The sequence below is a fragment of the Pleurodeles waltl genome, chromosome 8, assembly GCF_031143425.1.
Source record: "Pleurodeles waltl isolate 20211129_DDA chromosome 8, aPleWal1.hap1.20221129, whole genome shotgun sequence".
NCBI lineage: Eukaryota > Metazoa > Chordata > Amphibia > Caudata > Salamandridae > Pleurodeles > Pleurodeles waltl.
The window spans coordinates 8,092,218-8,110,227 of NC_090447.1; the positions used below are offsets into that span (position 1 = coordinate 8,092,218).

Sequence of the window (18,010 nt, forward strand, 5' to 3'; positions counted from 1 at the left end):
CTGTATTGCTCAGTGGTGAGACCAAAACTATCTAAGAGTGCAGTTTTGAGAATTGTATAATTGTCTGCATCCTCCTCTTTGACAGTGAAAAGTATATCCCTCCTCTTGTCAGAGAAGACAACCAGAGGATAGCAGCCCACTGCCTTTGAGGGATCCCCTGAACTTTACAGACCCTCTCAAGTCCAGGAAACCACTTATAGATGCCATCCCCCACCTTGTATGGGGGAACAATTGTTTGCCGGTTCCTGGAATTCAAGCAGTCCTCCAAGACTCTGTAATCCCTGAAACCTGAGCTGCTGCCACCATGGGGTGGTAACCCCAATCCCTGTCTCTCTCTCTGTCTCCACTGCCAAGGCCTCCCTATCTAGGGCTAGCTATTGCTGCTGTTTCCTCAGCCTGGCCTCCTCCAGTCTCAGTTTGCTGAACTCTCTATCTATAGAGTCATCCCCTGGAGTTGGGCAGTTTGATCCCTTAGTCACTGAAGTGACATGAGAGTAAGCAGAGGTGGATCTATTCCTAGGCTTAGTGACCCTTTCTACTTGCTCTCTGGGTATAAAAGAAGCCCTACCAGTGTGACTTCCCACTACCAGCTATGCTAGTGGCTCTGCTAGGAACCTTAAGACTCTGTGAGGTACTCTCCACAGATCCAGAATGTTCCATTCTAACTCAGAGGGGGTAGGGTCTACTTCTTCCTCCTTCTCCTCCTAGCTACCAGCTTGATCCTGGTCATCCTGGAGGAGAAGGGCTAAGAGCAGACTCTTATCAGGATTCCTCCCTCCACACAACCTTTTAAATTCCTTGAAGGTCAGGTTCTCATATAGAGAGTCCATGACCTCAGAGGTATGTCCAGTTGCAGACATAGGGGGTGATTCTGACCTCGGCGGTAAAAGGCCCTTACCGCCGGTCAGACGTCCGCCATTCTACCGCCGCGGTAAACCGCCACGGTCATTCTGACCACCAACTGTGAAACCGCCAAAAATCAGCGGGCAGCGATAAACTGGAGATGACCAAACCTCCACCGCCACGCCAACACAAACACGCCCATGCCATTCTGACCCACGAATCCACGCGGCGGTCTTTCAACCGCGGTATTCCATTGGCGGTACACACCGCTGCGCTCAAAATACACACACAGCTCCAAAACACAGCCACATTGGACAATTTGAAATACACACACCTGATACACATACACACAACACTCCCACACACCCAATTAACTATAAAACACACACCCACTTCACCCACAAACCCCTACAACCACAAATATCTGAGAGAAGGCGCAATACACTGAGAGAGAGCACAGGGAACGCAAAGCACAACACACACAGGAACACAACATCATCACCCACACCACATCTACGCACACATCACCACACATCACCACGCACATCACCACAAACACCACCCCACACCTCATCCACACCACCCCATGGCACCCCAAAGACACCCCAGGTTCTCGGACCAAGAACTCAGGGTCATGGTGGAGGAGATAATCAGGGTAGAGCCCCAGCTCTTCGGCACACAGGTGCAGCACACCATTATAGCAAGGAAGGCTGAGCTATGGCAAAGGATCGTAGACAGGGTCAACGCTGTGGGACAGCATCCCAGAAATCGGGAAGACATCCGAAAGCGATGGAACGACCTACGGGGGAAGGTGCGCTCGATGGTGTCGTGACACAACATCGCTGTGCAGAAGACTGGCGGCGGACCCCCACCCACTCCACCCCAATTCACAGCATGGGAGCAAGAGGTAGTAAACATCCTGCATCCTGATGGCCTCGATGGAGTACACGGAGGAATGGACTCTGGTAAGTCGAATCTCAACTACTTCACCCCCCCCCCAACCACCAGCATGCCAACCCACACCCCCACCCTCACCCTCAATCTCAACCCCCCAGCACACATCCTCCCTGCCAATGTCTCACCAGCACAACCCACCCTAAACAACACCAACCCCTGAATGCCAACACAAACCATAGACAGCCATCACCAAAGCATGACCATTGCACATACCCATACACCCCCCCCCCAACCACCCTCACAACACCTCCCACAAGGGAATGCCAGCACTGGGGGACAAGGGCACTCAAAATGCACGCCATGGCACACACATAAAACAATAACCACACTATTTTACCCCTGCAGGGCCCGAACGCCAACACACCGCCACGGAGGGTCCAGATTTGTCCATCCCACCCCCAGAACAGGCCCCCAGTGAGGACAGCAGCTCTGTCGACCTAGAACCTGATGACCAGCCCGGACCATCGGGGACCTCTGGACAGTCGGTTCCCCACACACAGACACAGGCCACAGCAGACCCAACCCCCTCTGGGAACACCAGCACAGCTCCCACCCAGCGGGCCCATGCCTCTGTCTCCAGGACGCGTCAATCAGCGGTGTGTCCGCCACTACAGGGCACCCAGGCTGACCCAACACCCCAACAACAACAGGGACCTGGGGGCAGTGGTAGTGGGCACACCGTCCAGGGGACAAAGGCCCGGGGAAACAGGGCAACTGGGAGGGCTGCTGTGCGACAGGGGGGGGAGGACAGGCCCAGGGAACCCACTCTCCAAGAGGCCCTCACCACCATCATGGGAGCATACCACCACTCCCAAGAGACGATGGCGACGGTACTGGCCAGGTTCACCGAGATCCAGGCACAGCAGGAGGAACGCTACATGGGGTTCAGCAATGAACTCAGGAACATCGGTACCGCTATGGGGACCATAGTCCAGGCCCTCAACCGGATAGAAACCACATTGCGGGACCATGTGGCACCACAAAGGGCCCCTGTCACAAGCCAGGACCAGGAACAGCCTACCACCTCCGCCGACGCTAGTGGACAGGAGGCCCCACCACAACGACAGGCCACCAGAACCCCACCTCCTGCTGAAGAACAACCACCCCGCAAGAGGAACCTGAGATCTCACAGGAAGACAGAGTAGGATGCCAAGACCCCCGCCAGCATAAGATACCCCCTGATGTCACCCCACTGTCCCACATTGTCACCCTGTCCAACCTTGAACTGCCCCTGCTCCATCCTTCCACAGGCATATGGACAATGCACCTGTGAAACTGAGAACTGGACTCTGCCATGGACATAACTCCACCCTCACCCATCACCGTTTTAATATCATGTACCAATATCTAGCACTAAAAATAAATCACTCATTGCACTGAAATCATTCAGGAGTCAGCCTGTATTATTTACAAATGTATAACACATTACTGATCAATAATGTTCAGTTAATTTTGTGATGACAACATACCGATGTCAATAAGCATTAGTCCATGGGCTAACCAAGCAGAAGTCACGCAGTGGGTCATACAGCACTGAAAAGGAAAGGGAAAATCAAACATCAGTTTAAAAGAACTGGGGGGAAATACACAAAGTAAAGATGCAGGAGGCTTTCAGGAAATGTTAAATGGCGTGGGTGATTCTTACCTGTGTGCTACTGAAAATACTGTTGGATAACTGTGTCCCTGTTGTCTGTGTCGTCCCCGTCGTCTTCCTCCTCTTCACTCTCCACAGGCTCCACAGCTGCTACAACACCACTATCTGGACCATCCTCCTGCAGGAAAGGCACCTGACGTCGCAATGCCAGATTGTGAAGCATACAGCAGGCCACGATGATCTGGCACACCTTCTTTGGTGAGTACATCAGGGATCCACCTGTCATATGCAGGCACCTAAACCTGGCCTTCAGGAGCCCAAAGGTCCTTTCTATGATCCTCCTAGTTCGCCCATGGGCCTCATTGTACCGTTCCTCTGCCCTGGTCCGGGGATTCCTCACTGGGGTCAATAGCCAAGGCAGGTTGGGGTAACCAGAGTCACCTATTAGCCACACACGTTGTCTCTGTAGCTGTTCCATCACATAAGGGATGCTGCTATTACGCATAACATACGCGTCATGCACTGACCCAGGGAACTTGGCATTTACATGGGAGATGTACTGGTCTGCCAAACAGACCACCTGCACATTCATAGAATGGTAATTTTTCCTGTTTCTGTACACCTGCTCATCGTCTTTTGGGGGTACTAAAGCCACATGGGTCCCATCAATGGCACCAATGATGTTGGGGATATGTCCAAGGGCATAGAAATCACCCTTCAAAGTGGCCAAATCCTCCTCCTCAGGGAATACAATGTAGCTCCGCATGTGTTTCAGCAGGGCAGACAACACTCTTGACAAAACCTTAGAAAACATAGGCTGAGACATCCCAGATGACATGGCCACTGTTGTTTGGAATGATCCACTTGCAAGGAAATGGAGTACTGACAGAACCTGCACCAAAGGGGGAATCCCTGTGGGTTGGCGGATGGGGGACATCAGGGCTGGCTCCAGCTGGGCACACAGTTCATGTATAGTGGCTCGGTCAAGTCGGTATCGTAGTATAATATGGCGTTCTTCCATTGTCGACAGGTCCACCAGCGGTCGGTACACGCGAGGATTCATCCTTCTCCTCGCAAGTCCCAGCGGACGGTGCCTAGGAAGGACAACATGGAGAATGGAGTCAAGCAAATCACAGGTACGTTCACCACAGCTTGCATAGCACACGGTTATCTATGTATTGAAAGGCGTGTATGTGTGGCAATGCAAGGCCTAGGCCTGTGTGACGCAGTTGAAATTAAGCCATGTGGGCCCTTGAAATGGCGGCTGCCTGACCTGTGAAGTGGGACAATGGGATGTGAGGTCAATGCGCTGGCGTGGCACACCGTGGCGGTAGGCGGTCGAAGACCGCTGTACGAAGCCGCATTGGGTAACATTGAACACTATGGGTTTCAGGAGCCAATGAGGATGCGCGCCGGCGGTCGCGGTACGCACCGCCGCGGTACGCACCGCCGCGGGCGTGACCGCCATTTTCTACATGATTAATCACTCGAGACCTGATCTTCCACAGGAGAGGACCTATACTGCAAGTGCTGCTGTGACCTCGGTCTGGAAGTGACAATGGCTGCTGCGACTGGGGAAAGGGCCCCTGCCTTCACGTCTGAAGAGTTGGAGAAACTTGTGGATGGGGTCCTCTCCCAGTATGCGTTACTCTACGGTCCTCCAGACCAACAGGTAAGTACACTGGGTGCACATTGAATGGGCTATGCCTGTGTGGAGTGGGGTGGATGTAAGTTGGTGGGGTGGGGTGGGGTGGGGAGCGAATGAGGAGTGCAACGCACGACAGATGAGAGCATGTGCCACATGGCAAAGTTGGGGAGGGGGGGGCATTCACATCTAACATGCAGAAAAATGATGGAATTTAATTTCCCACCCTGTACATGTCAACTAGGTCAGCGCCCATCAGAAAGTCGACATTTGGCGTGCCATCGCCAAGGAAGTCCGGGCCCTGGGGGTCCACCACAGACGGGGCACCCACTGCCGCAAGAGGTGGGAGGACATCCGCCGCGGAACCAGGAAGACCGCCGAGTCACTGCTGGGGATGGCCTCCCAACCTAGGAGGGATGCCAGTCGTACCCTGACCCCCCTGATGTCCCGGATCCTGGCGGTGGCCTACCCTGATTTGGATGGGCGCTTGAGGACATCACAGCAGACACAAGGGGGTGAGTATCAGCACATCCTGCTATCTTTATGCGCAGTGGAGGCGTCTGGGTGGGGGAGGAGGGTTGTGGGTGACATTAGGCCAGGGCGCTTTCTGTAGTGTAGCCCTCTCCTTTAGGCATGGCCCTGTGCCCCCGCCCCCCACCTCTGTAGGGTGCCAAGTACAGCTATCCATGGTCCTGCATCACCCATGTGTGCGTTTGTTGTCCCTAGTCCTGTTGGCCTAGTCAGAAGTACTGAGTAGTGTACCCCGATTGCGCGGCTTAGTGCATGAGGCTCCTGTGTATGTCCTCTCCGCCAACGGTGTTGACAATGCATGCACTCAACCTGTTTTTATTTCTCCCCCCACCCTTTTTCTTTATCTTCTTGTGCATGTGTGCATTAGCATCATCAGGCAGAGGAGATTTGGCATCGGAGCACGAGGGAGCTGCAAGTCACAAGGCCCCGGTGGGCCGTGGTACAGACACCGAGGGCACCAGTGATCCGGAGGGCGAGGGGAGCACCACAACGGGGACCGGTGGTGACCCCAGCGACGTCGACACGTCCTCGGATGGGAGCTCCCTAGCGGTGGCGGCAACATCCGTGCCCCCCGCCTCTACAGGTACAGCCGCCACCCAGCGCACCAGCCCTGCCCTCCCAGCAGCCCCTCAGCCTACGCTCCGTGCCCGCTCGCCAAAGAAGGCGGGCATCTCCTTCGCCCCAGGCACCTCAGGCCCTGCCCCTGTTACCCCTGCTGCCCTCAGTGAGGAGGTCATTGACCTCCTTCAGACCATCATTGTTGGGCAGACTACCCTTTTGAATGCCATCCAGGGGGTAGAAAGGGAGGTGCATCGGAGCAATGCCTACCTGGAGGGCATTCATTCGGGTCAGGCTGCCCATCAACGATCGTTCAATGCTCTGGCCTCAGCACTGACGGCAGCCATTGTCCCTGTTTCCAGCCTCCCTCTTCTAACTGCCTCCACCCTGTCTCTGTCTCCTGTTCCTCTGCCTATCCCATCCACACCATCAGACCAGCCTGCACACACGTCAACACCCAAGGTCAGCTCATCCAGACACAAGCACCACAGATCCCACAAACACTCACCCAAGCAACACCCAGATGCAGACATGCCAACAGTCAATACCACCTCTGTGTCCCCCTCCTCCTCATCTCCCTCCTCCCTCCCTGTGACGTCTACACTCACACCTGCATGCACACCACCATCAGCCAGTGCTTCCATCACCAGCACACCCTCCACTACAGTCCGCACACGTGCAGTCACCACCCCCACTGCCATTTACACATCCCCTGTGTCCTCTCCCACTGTGTCTGTCACCCCCTCTTCCAAGACACACAAACGCAGGCAGCCACCCACCCAACAGCCAACCACCTCACGACAGCCTACGTCACAATCACCTGCACCCAAAGACAGCACACCTGACTCTCCTACAACCACCTCCTCTTCCTCCACTCCCATCACCACTACTCCCACCCTTTACCTTGGTCCTAAAAAAGTTTACCTCTCCAATCTTAACCTCTTTCCCTCCCCTGACCCACCCCCTCCATCTGCTAAGAGTCCCAAGAGCACCTCAGCCACCACCAGTCCAGCTTCGAATGTCACTGTGGTGCATGGGTTCTGGAGTCCACCCTTTGGCAGCAGTGACACTTCTATCAGCAGCAAGGGGACAGCCAGCCCCCCCCCAGGCAAGAGGACCCGGAAACTCAAGGGCCGCCGTGAGAGGACTGACACGGCTGCCCCCAAGGACCAAAGTTTGGCCACTTCACCTGCCACAACATCCAGGGGAGGCAAGGGCCAGAGAGCCTCTTCTAAGGAGCGAAAGGGCAGCAGGGCGGAGAAGTCAGCCAGCAGGAGCGCGGAGCAGGAGGGCCCCACAAGCCCCATCCCGGCTGTAAGGGAGGACACCAAAGGGCCCAGGACTCCGTCACCGAAGGGTCCTGCAACTGCACGGTCGGAGGGCGACTGAGCAGGGAGTCCAGGCCAGGTCTGGCTCGCTTGAATTACTGGACAAGCACTGTTGAACAGGGCCCCGCCGTGCAGAAGAGCACCGCTGAACAGGGCCCGCCGTGCAGAAGAGCACCGCTGAACAGGGCCCCGCCGTGCAGAAGAGCACCGCTGAACAGGGCCCGCCGTGCAGAAGAGCACCGCTGAACAGGGCCCGCCGTGCAGAAGAGCACCGCTGAACAGGGCCCGCCGTGCAGAAGAGCACCGCTGAACAGGGCCCCGCCGTGCAGAAGAGCACCGCTGAACAGGGCCCGCCGTGCAGAAGAGCACCGCTGAACAGGGCCCCGCCGTGCAGAAGAGCACCGCTGAACAGGGCCCGCCGTGCAGAAGAGCACCGCTGAACAGGGCCCCGCCGTTTCAAGCACCGCTCCGCTGGGCCCCGCCGTCTCAAGCACCGCTCCGCTGGGCCCTTCCTGTCAAGCACCGCTCTGCTGGGCCCCGCCATCTCAAGCACCGCTCCGCTGGGCCCTTCCTGTCAAGCACCGCTCCACTGGGCCCTTCCTGTCAAGCACCGCTCCGCTGGGCCCTTCCTGTCAAGCACCGCTGAACTGGGCCCCGCCATCTCAAGCACCGCTCCGCTGGGCCCTTCCTGTCAAGCACCGCTCCGCTGGGCCCGCCGTCTCAAGCACCGCTCCGCTGGGCCCTTCCTGTCAAGCACCGTTCCGCTGGGCCCTTCCTGTCAAGCACCGCTGAACTGGGCCCCGCCGTCTCAAGCACCGCTCCGCTGGGCCCCGCCGTCTCAAGCACCACTGGCACAATGACAGTGCCGGATCTGTGTCGAGCTACTGTTCACGGTTCACTGTGCCCACCATGCCTCCTCCTTGACCAGTGGAGACTGTTATCCACCTGATGGACTGTGGCTTGGCACTCCCCAGGATGGCACAGTGGTCAAGCCACCCACTGTAGAGACTTGAGAGACTGTGGCTTTGCACTCCCCAGGATGGCACAGTGGGCAAGCCACCCACTGTAGAGACTTGAGAGACTGTGGCTTTGCACTCCCCAGGATGGCACAGTGGGCAACCCACCCACTGTATAGACTTGAGAGACTGTGGCTTTGCACTCCCCAGGATGGCACAGTGGGCAACCCACCCACTGTATAGACTTGAGAGACTGTGGCTTTGCACTCCCCAGGATGGCACAGTGGGCAACCCACCCACTGTATAGACTTGAGAGACTGTGGCTTTGCACTCCCCAGGATGGCACAGTGGGCATGGTGGACCCTTCGTGGATCTGGCGTCGTGGACTCATGTGGCTGTGGTGGCCCCCCCTTCCCTTCCCCCTGAGGTGCCTGTAGTTTTGTCATCAGATGCCCCTGCAGTGTTCTCTCCAAAGGACTCAGGTCTCCTGTGTGGGCTTTGCCCATGTGTTGAGAAACTTTGGCCCACGGACAGTTGATATTTCAGTGACTGTGATGGACTTATGGCCTCTATTTATCGGTTACGCAATGTTTAAAGTTGAATTATTTTTATTCCTTTTCATATTTTACCATGACTTCAATGGACCTATTTTATACATAAATTTAGTTTCTCACTTTAATTATATCGTTTATTTCTTCCGGGGGGTTTGGGTGGTGTCACTTTGACTTGGTGCTCTGCATTGGTGTGTAGATAGTTGGGGGTGGGTGTATTGCGTATGTGTGTGCCCGTTACCCTTCCTCCTCCCCCCTCCCCTGTGTCGTAGGTGCGGTACTCACCATTGTCGTCTGCGCCGGAGTTCGTACTCGTGGTAGATGAGCAGGTAGACGAGAGCAGGTAGGATGTTCAATTCGGGCTCCATGCTGTCCTCCTTCCTCGTGGAGTGTATGGAGGTGAGCGTTTTCCCGTCCGTAGTCTGTTTCCGCCGTGTTTTTATCGGCGGTGCTCCCGCCACGGAAAAGGTGGCGGATTGGTGAGTTGTGATAGGGTGGGCGGTACATTGTCTGCCGCCTGTCTGTTGGCGGTGACCGCCGCGCTGTTTGTTTGTACCGCCGTGGCGGTCGGAGTGTTAATGTGGCGGTCTCTGTTGGCGGTTCCCGCCACGGTCAGAATTCCATTTTTTGGACCGCCGGCCTATTGGCGGGTTGGCCGCCGCTTTATCACCGACCGCCAGGGTTAGAATCACCCCCATAGTGTGTGTTAGGATAGTGTAGAGTGCACCTAGCTTAACTAACTCCTAGTCTCTCTGAAAGACGTTTAGAGCAACGGCTATGTCTAGACCATAGCTTACCTAAACTTTAGAGATTAGGGGCCAGATGTATCAAACTTTTTTGCATGCGCAAACGGTGTGGATTGCAAAATTCGGCTGTTTGCGTATGCAGAAATGCCTTGCACTATGTATGAAAGGCATTCACAATGTGAAAATTAGGAATTGCAAAAATTGCTAATTTTTGCGACTATGACATGGTTTTGCGTGTCACAAATAGCAACATGATTTACCAAATCGCTATTTGCGTGAAGCAAACTGCGACAAATATTTGCGAATCGCAGATTGCGATCTGCAAAATCCTGATCCAATTTGTGATATTCTGATTGCGACACGCAAAACCATGTCACAAAGCGATGCATAAAAAATTCACAAATTGCGAATATTCGCAGAATGGCCTTTTGCACTTGCAATTTACCATGAATTGAAATCAGGTTGTAACCAGATGCAACCTATATAAAGAGGCCCAGAATGACTCAGCCTCTTTTCCACAATGGCTGCACTCTATGTCATGGCAAGGAGGATGAGGATCTTGGAAGGTTTGAGGAGAGGGAGGAGGAGACAGGAGCGCATTTTCAGAATGCGCATAACCCTTTTTGACTAGACATAGGAGGAAATTTATGAGAAGTACAGATTAAACTCAGCCATGATACTTGACCTGATAGCAGATCTACAACCCATATTGCAGCGCACCACACACAGGACCAATAGTATACCCACCCGTGTGCAGGTATTATGCTCCCTGCATCTATTAGTCTCAGGGAGCTATCAAGGGGTCATAGCAGCAGCAGGAGGGGTCTCACAGAGTGCTCTCTCATGCTTCTTCAATACATTTCTCAATGTCATGCTGAATAAAATACAAGAGCACATAAGATTCCCCAACACCCCACAGGAATTACAACAGACGAAAATACATTTCTATCAGATTGCACAATTCCCACATGTCACAGGTGCCATTGATGGGACTCATGTAGCAATCTGTCCACCATCGGCCACCGAGTATGTGAATCGTAACTGTAAGAACCATCATTCCATGAACATACAGGTGATTAGCAATGCTTCCAACATCATAACCGATCTTGTGGCCAGATACCCAGGTAGCACACATGACTCGTACATATTTCGCCACAGTGGGATTCACACAAGACTGCTAGCTGGGGAGTTTAGCGAAGGATACCTAGTGGGTAAAGTAATAGTTGACATTGTTGCATTGATGTTATTGTGATGTCAGATATCAACAGTACTAATTTTACTCTCTGTTCATTCCAGGAGACAGTGCCTACGCAGTGCGGACCTATATACCGACGCCCTACCTAAGCCCTGCTACGCCAGCAGAGAGGAGGTACAATGCTGCACACAGGGCAACCCGCAGTGTGGTGGAGCGGTCCTTCGGACTGCTGAAGAGCCGCTTCAGGTGCATCCATACGAGTGGAGGTGCACTACAGTACAGCCCAGAGACGACCTGCCAAATTGTGGCTAAATGTGCAATGATGCACAACATTGCAACAACAAAGGGCATACCGGTTGAACCAATGGAGCCGGACTTAGATGAAGATGGTGATCCCTTACCACCTCATCACCCAGTAGACAGGAGCAGTGCAGCAGAGAGCAGGCAAGGACGTGCTGACATCACGTACAACCACTTCTGATGTAGGTAATGACAACACCACTTTCATATTATCTGTTTCTGTAGTTAGCACCTTTATTACCTTGAATTCTGGTAACGTATGTGTCAATAGGACATAGCCATGCACTATTGGCAAACGTGCAATTAACAGTGTCACACTATTAGCATCATAGTATAACTGTATAACTGCATGTTACGGTAGTCCCCTGTAGCCCTCAACAGTACTTCCTACGTCCACTCACTCCACTTGAGTGTTCAGTGGCCTCGCTAGCATCTCTTGTAGCAGGTTCACAGGAAGTACTGTGTCTGGTACTGTGACGGCTAGGATCCATCACAGGGGCTGTAAGACTGCTGAGGCTAGAGAACTCCTCACTATCCCCACCACTCAGTTCGCTATTTGTAGCACTGCGTACTGTCTGCATTGCATCCAGGACGTTGGTAATTTGTACCAATCCCTGTGCAACGTCCCAACTGCAATGTGCCATCTCCACCTGTATGCCTACAGCCCGTCGTGAAATCAAGGCAGTTGAACTAGCAAGCCAATTGACCAATCTGCCAATAAATTGGTGATGGCGCCTACGGTGGCTGACACGCTCCTGCTGGATCTCAGTGCAGAAGTCCCTAATGGCGTTTGTCAACTCCTTTGTGTTTTCTGCTGCTGTTTGCTGTCCCTCATTCAGAGCCTCTAACTGCTTGTGCATTGATCCAATGTTTTCATTGAGTGCATCCATCTGCTTGTGCAGTATTCCCATATTGTCATTGTGAGATTCAAACTGCCTGTGCATTGCGCCCATGTTCTGATCGATTGACACCAACTGCCTGTGCATTGACCTCATGTGTTTGCATTGCAGGCGCTGCACTTTCAGCATGGAAGCTTCAAGGCCGCCAAAAATTGATGGGCCCACTCCTTCATCTGTGCACTGTCTGGCTGCTTCGTGACGCCTCCTGAGAGGAGCTGACTGGCGCTGGGGCAGGGACTGCTGTCTTCCTGTGGATCTAGCCTCTAGGGGTGGTGTGGGGATTTCATCCAGCATTTCATCTGAGTCCAGGATATACTCTGGGAGAGGTAACGCCCTTGCTCTGCGTCTAGTTGGTGCAATACTGAAAGACTCAACGGTGTTTGAGTCGGACTGTGGCTGTGTTTCGACATCCGCCACATTGCCACATTCTGCTGCATCAGACCCCGGACATCTGCAACGACAATGTGCAGCCTGTCATTTATGAATATATCACAAGAAGTTGCAAAATAGTAATAAATGTACACTGACATCGTATCACTGTGAGTTGTGTGTGTTGTTTCTCTATGTGGCTGAACACTAACTTGCTTTTTTGACTTTGACTACTACTCCCATGAGGCATAGTTGCTTTGTATGTAAGATGTGGCATGGACTACTTATCACAATGCATCTAACTAATAGCTATCTTCTAAGGGGCATTTGTACATGCATATATGGGGATAAAACATCATTGCTGGGCTTACCTTTACTGGTGCTGGGTATCCTTGAGGTGTCAATGTCAGTGACACCATTGACAGCTTTAGGTAGCAGTGTGGACTGCACCATGTCTTCCATTTGTGTGGCCAGTGTCTGGGTGGGTAGTCCTCCTCCAGTGCTCCTTGCCTGCTTTAGCCTGCTATCTACCCGCTCTTTGGCACGGGAACGCAAGTTATACCATCGCTTGCATATCTTCTCAACAGAGCGCTGTGCAACACCAACTGCGCATATTTTGGTCTGGATTTCTGACCACAGTTTCCTCTTCTCACTTTCAGGTACCTCGAGTGAGTTTTTCCCAAACAGTTTGTCATGGTTCCTGACCACGTCCTCAGTGAGCACCTCCAATTCCTGCTTACTGAATTTGAGCTTGCGCTTCCTGTCTCCTTTCTCCTTCACATTCCCATCATTGGCCATGTTGCAGTTTGGTCCTGGCAGGCTCACAAAGAGGCTCCCTGGTGCTGGGCTGTGTCTCTCTGCCTGTTCCTGTTGGTGTGGCTCCAGGAAATAGCATGGGCTGACTCACCTCCTGGTTGTGATGTCATCAGACTGTTCCGGTTTGCCGTTTTCGCAATTTGCGATTTTCAGATACCAAATCAATATTTATTTGCGATTCGGTAGTTGCTAATCGCAAATTGTGTTTGCGATTTTTAAGAAATCGCTATTACTGACTCGCAATTTTGATACATCCCATTTTGTATTTCTTAAATAACGATTTCTTAAAATTCGCTATTTAAGAAATACAAACTGGGAGCTTGATACATCTGGCCCTAGATTTCTCTACTAGGTACTGTAGGTAAGGAGTGGTCTTTCCTGTGGAAAAGACCAGGTGACAGAGTGATAAGGCAATTGCAAGTGTTTATCCCACCACTGCACCACCAATGTAGGAGGCTGGCCTGGTGTGTGGTGGGTACCTAAGGTACTTATACCTTATACCAGGTCCAAGCATCCCTTATTAGTGTAGTGTAGTCAGTGTATACAAGCCAGGCTCTCTATAGATAGGTGTGGATGAACCGCCAAGGCTTAACTAGGAGACATGCAAAGCTCATGCAATACCACTGTAGTCACACAGTACTTACACACATAAAAGAAAACACTCAGTGGTACAAAAACAAAGGTACTTTATTTTAGTGACACACTTGCAAAATATACCTTAGAGGCTATACTTCCTTGGGAGGTAAGTAATATACACAATATACACACTAGTATCCAAAAACAGGTAAGTACACAGTCAGAAAACAGTGCAAATAGTGAAAAACACAATAGTTAGAAATAGGCCTAGGGGGAACACAAACCATATACTAAAATAATGGAATGTGAATGTTGGTTTCCCACCTAGGCAAGTGTAGTGTGTCGGGGGGCACTTTGAGTGTAAGAAACCACCAAAGGTAAGTAGTAGAACCCACGCCAGAGCCCAGGAAAACAGAAGTAAATCACAGTAAGTTTCCAGAAACACACAAGAAGAAGAGACTGCAACACACCAACAGTAGATTCCTGGACCTGAAGACATGTGTAAGAAGGGGACCAAGTCCAAGAAGCACAGAAGAGCCCAGGAAGAACAGGAGCCCCTGCTAACCCAGATGAAGGTACAAAAGTGGAACCACAGGTGAAGAACAACAGTCAGTACTGCACTCAAGAAGATGGATGCGGGTTCCTGGTTGTCCCACGCCGAATAGATGATTGCAGTATGGTTTGCGTCATTGGATTCCACCAACAAGCCTTGCTAAATGCAAAGCTCATGGTTAGCAGAAGATGGACGACTCTCCCCAGGAGGGAGAGTCAGAGGGGGCTCTCAGCAGTTGAGAGAGCCCACAGAAGACCAGGCAGCATGACCAGGAGTCCCACAGGATCGGGACAAAGAAGATGCAAAAGGAGGCCCACACAACACTATATCAAATGGTCCCACATCGCCGGAGAACCACGCAGGAAGCTATGCCTCACAGGAGGGATGCTGGGGACACGAGTTGTGCTGTGCATAAAGAACTTCATGGAAGGGCACACACAAGCCTTGGCAACTGAAAAACACATGCTGCATGGGGGTACTGTCTTGCGTAGGGAGGCAAGCTCTTACCCCCACCAAAGTTGGACAGCTGGACGTCAGGACCATTGGGACCACTTCAGTCCACCACCCCTGATGCTGGATCCACGCACTTCATCAGGAGAGGGGACCCAAGCCACTAGTCGTCGATGCAGAGGGTGCCTGCTGGAGCAGCGGAGTGATACCTTTCCTCCTAGGGAGATTTTGGGTTCAGGCTGAAGACTGGCTGTCCTCTGAGGATGCACAACTGGGAGATCGTTAAAGTTGCTGGCAGGAGCTGAAGATACAGTGTAGCAGAAGTAGTCCTGGCTCCCTTTTTGTAGTTTTGTAGAGTTCCTGAAGGTCCAGATGCAGTGTTTTTGGCGGGAAGGTGAAGTAAATAATGCAGAGAATGCCTGCTGGAGTCTTGCAATCTGAATCTGAAGAACCACCCAAAGGAGAGACCCTTAATAGCCCTGAAAGGGGGATTTGTCACCTAACCAAGCATGCACCTATCAGGGGAGGGCTCTGATGTCACCTGCTGGCACTGGCCACTCAGATGCTCCCAGAGTTCCCTGACCATCCTGAAAACAAGATGGCAGAACCCAGGGACCCTCTGGAGGACCTCTGAGCACCACCCCTGGGGTGGTAATGGACAGGGGAGTGGTCACTCCCCGTTCCTTTGTCCAGTTTCACGCCAGAGCAGGGACTGCAGGTCCCTAAACCAGTGTAGACCGGATAATGCAAGGAGGGCACCGTTTGTGCCCTTCAAAGCATTTCCAGAGGCTCTGGGAGGATACCCCTCCCATGCCTGTGACACCTATTTCCAAAGGGAGAGGGTGTAACATCCCTCTCCTAAAGGAAATGCATTGTTCTGCCTTCCTGGGATTGAGCCGCTGAAGACCCAGGAGGGCAGAGACCTGTCTGTGAGGTTGCAGCAGCTGGGCTGCCTGGAAACACTTAGAAAGCTGTAATGACAATACTGGGGGGTCCTCTAAGGAGCCCCCAGAGTGCATGGAATCACACAACCAATGCTTGCAAAAGCCTTGGGGTATGATTCCAACATGTTGGATAAGAAACATGCCTATGTTCGGAGTTACCATTATGTAGCTGGACATAGGCAGTAACCTATGTCCAGTACACACGTAAAATGGTGTCCCCGCACTCACGAAGTCTGGGAAAATGGGCCTGGAGTTCTTGAGGGCACCTTTGCTTGTGCAGGGGTGCCCTCACACACAGGGACTTGGCACCCTGCCCTCTGGGCTGGAAGGCCTGCCATAGGGGGGACTTTATGTTTGCTTGACTCTGTCACTGGAGTCCTGCTAGCCAGAACTCCAGTGCTTATGCTCTCTCTGATTCCAAATTTGTACTTACATACTGGTAACCCAGTATTCTACTCCAAATAGGCATACTGGACCCCCCTTATAAGTCCCTAGTGTATGGTACCCTGTACCCAGGGCATTGGGGTTCCAGGAGATCCATATGGGCTGCAGCATTTCCTTTGCCACCCATAAGGAGCTCATACAAACACTTCTTCAGGACTGCCACTGAAGCCTGAGTGAAATAGGGCAAGCACTATTTCATAGCCATTTTCAAGGCACCAGGTCACTTATAAGTTACCTATATGTCTAAAATTCAGACCCTGAAGTCTAGGTGCATAGTACCTGTGTCTGAGGTACAGTGGTATTTCAAGAGCTTGTCATGTCTCCTAGTTTAGCCTTGGCTGCTCTGCCTTCAGCTACCTCTAGACAGCCTGGCTTCTAGACACTGCCTATATTTCACTAAAATGGGATAACTGGACCTGGTATAAGGTGTAAGTACCTTAGGTACCCACTACACACCAGGGCAGCCTCCTACAGGCATTAAGGTGACATAGAGGGGCATGAGAAAAGTAGCACTTTCCGATGTGAAGCGCCTCTTTTCTTAAATCTGGGCCTTAGTTTACTACCAGTTTACCAGAAAGCATTCACCAGTAAGAAGAAAGAAAGAGGCTGAAGGTGCTGGGGTTTCCCCAAGGTGTCCTTGTGCAGTCAGAAAGTTAGGTGACAGGAAAGCAAGACCGAGTACAGTATTTGTACCCCCTTGCTATCCTCCCCCACAGGGGAGTTTGCAGCTGAATGCAAATTAAACTGACTAAATCCACAGAGAGTGACACACAGATTGTGCAGAAAATGGTGAACTCTGCATACACTTCACACATTCATACACATATAGCACAATAAACAGGGGAAACTGCCTCTGAGGTATGCTGGTGCGTTCAACCCATGCATCGGTACTCCAGGGATCTACTCCCATAAATGAGAAGGTAAACGTTTAGCAGTCTGGTGAAGGGGTCAACCCACATAGGGACAGCAATGTAAACTAATGGTAATGTATAGTTCAAGAGGTGAACTAGGAAGTAGGGCAACATCCTGCAGCGCAACACATCAGGAACCACAACAGACAACCACAAAGTCACAATAATGCATATAGGGCCTGATTACGACTTTGGCGGAGGGGATTACTCCGTCCCAAATGTGGCAGATATCCCACCCGCCGAATTATGAGTTCCATAGGACATAATGGACTTGTAATTCAATGGGTGGTATATCCGTCACACTTGGGATGGAGTAATCCCCTCCGCCGAAGTCGTGACCCACCCGCCACATTACAAGTTCCATAGGATATAATGGACTTGTAATTCAATGGGCGGTATATCCGTCACACTTGGGATGGAGTAATCCCCTCCGCCGAAGTCGTGACCCGCCCGCCACATTACAGGTTCCATAGGATATATTGGACTTGTAATTCAATGGGCGGAATATCCCTCACACTTGGGATGGAGTAATCCCCTCTACCAAAGTCGTGACCCGCCCGCCACATTACAAGTTCCATAGGATATAATGGACTTGTAATTCAGTGTGCGGTATATCCGTCACACTTGGGATGGAGTAATCCCCTCCGCCGAAGTCGTGATCCGCCCGCCACATTACAAGTTCTATAGGATATAATGGACTTGTAATTCAGTGGGCGGTATATCCGTCACACTTGGGATGGAGTAATCCCCTCCACCGAAGTCGTAATCAGGCCCATAATGTCCTGTTAGGATAGCAGCATAATGTTGTCAGTTGTTTTATAACTGTCAAGAAACTCCAATTTTA

General features: G+C 52.1%; 1 protein-coding gene across 3 annotated transcripts in view; it reads left to right on the plus strand.

Annotated features, from left to right (window-relative positions):
- LOC138249662 (putative nuclease HARBI1) overlaps positions 1–18,010 on the plus strand; it is a 382,913-nt gene that overhangs the window by 332,747 nt on the left and 32,156 nt on the right. The window contains exons 4-5 of one of the 3 annotated variants that reach the window (XM_069203622.1): positions 11,006–11,390; positions 12,215–12,619. The exons of 1 other annotated variant lie outside the window; for it this stretch is intronic. In XM_069203622.1, the coding sequence (XP_069059723.1) occupies positions 11,006–11,385 (380 nt within the window). In that variant the 3' untranslated portion in view covers positions 11,386–11,390; positions 12,215–12,619. Of the gene's footprint in view, positions 1–11,005; positions 11,391–12,214; positions 12,620–18,010 lie in introns of those variants that run through there. One more of the 3 variants, XM_069203623.1, reaches the window with a different exon arrangement.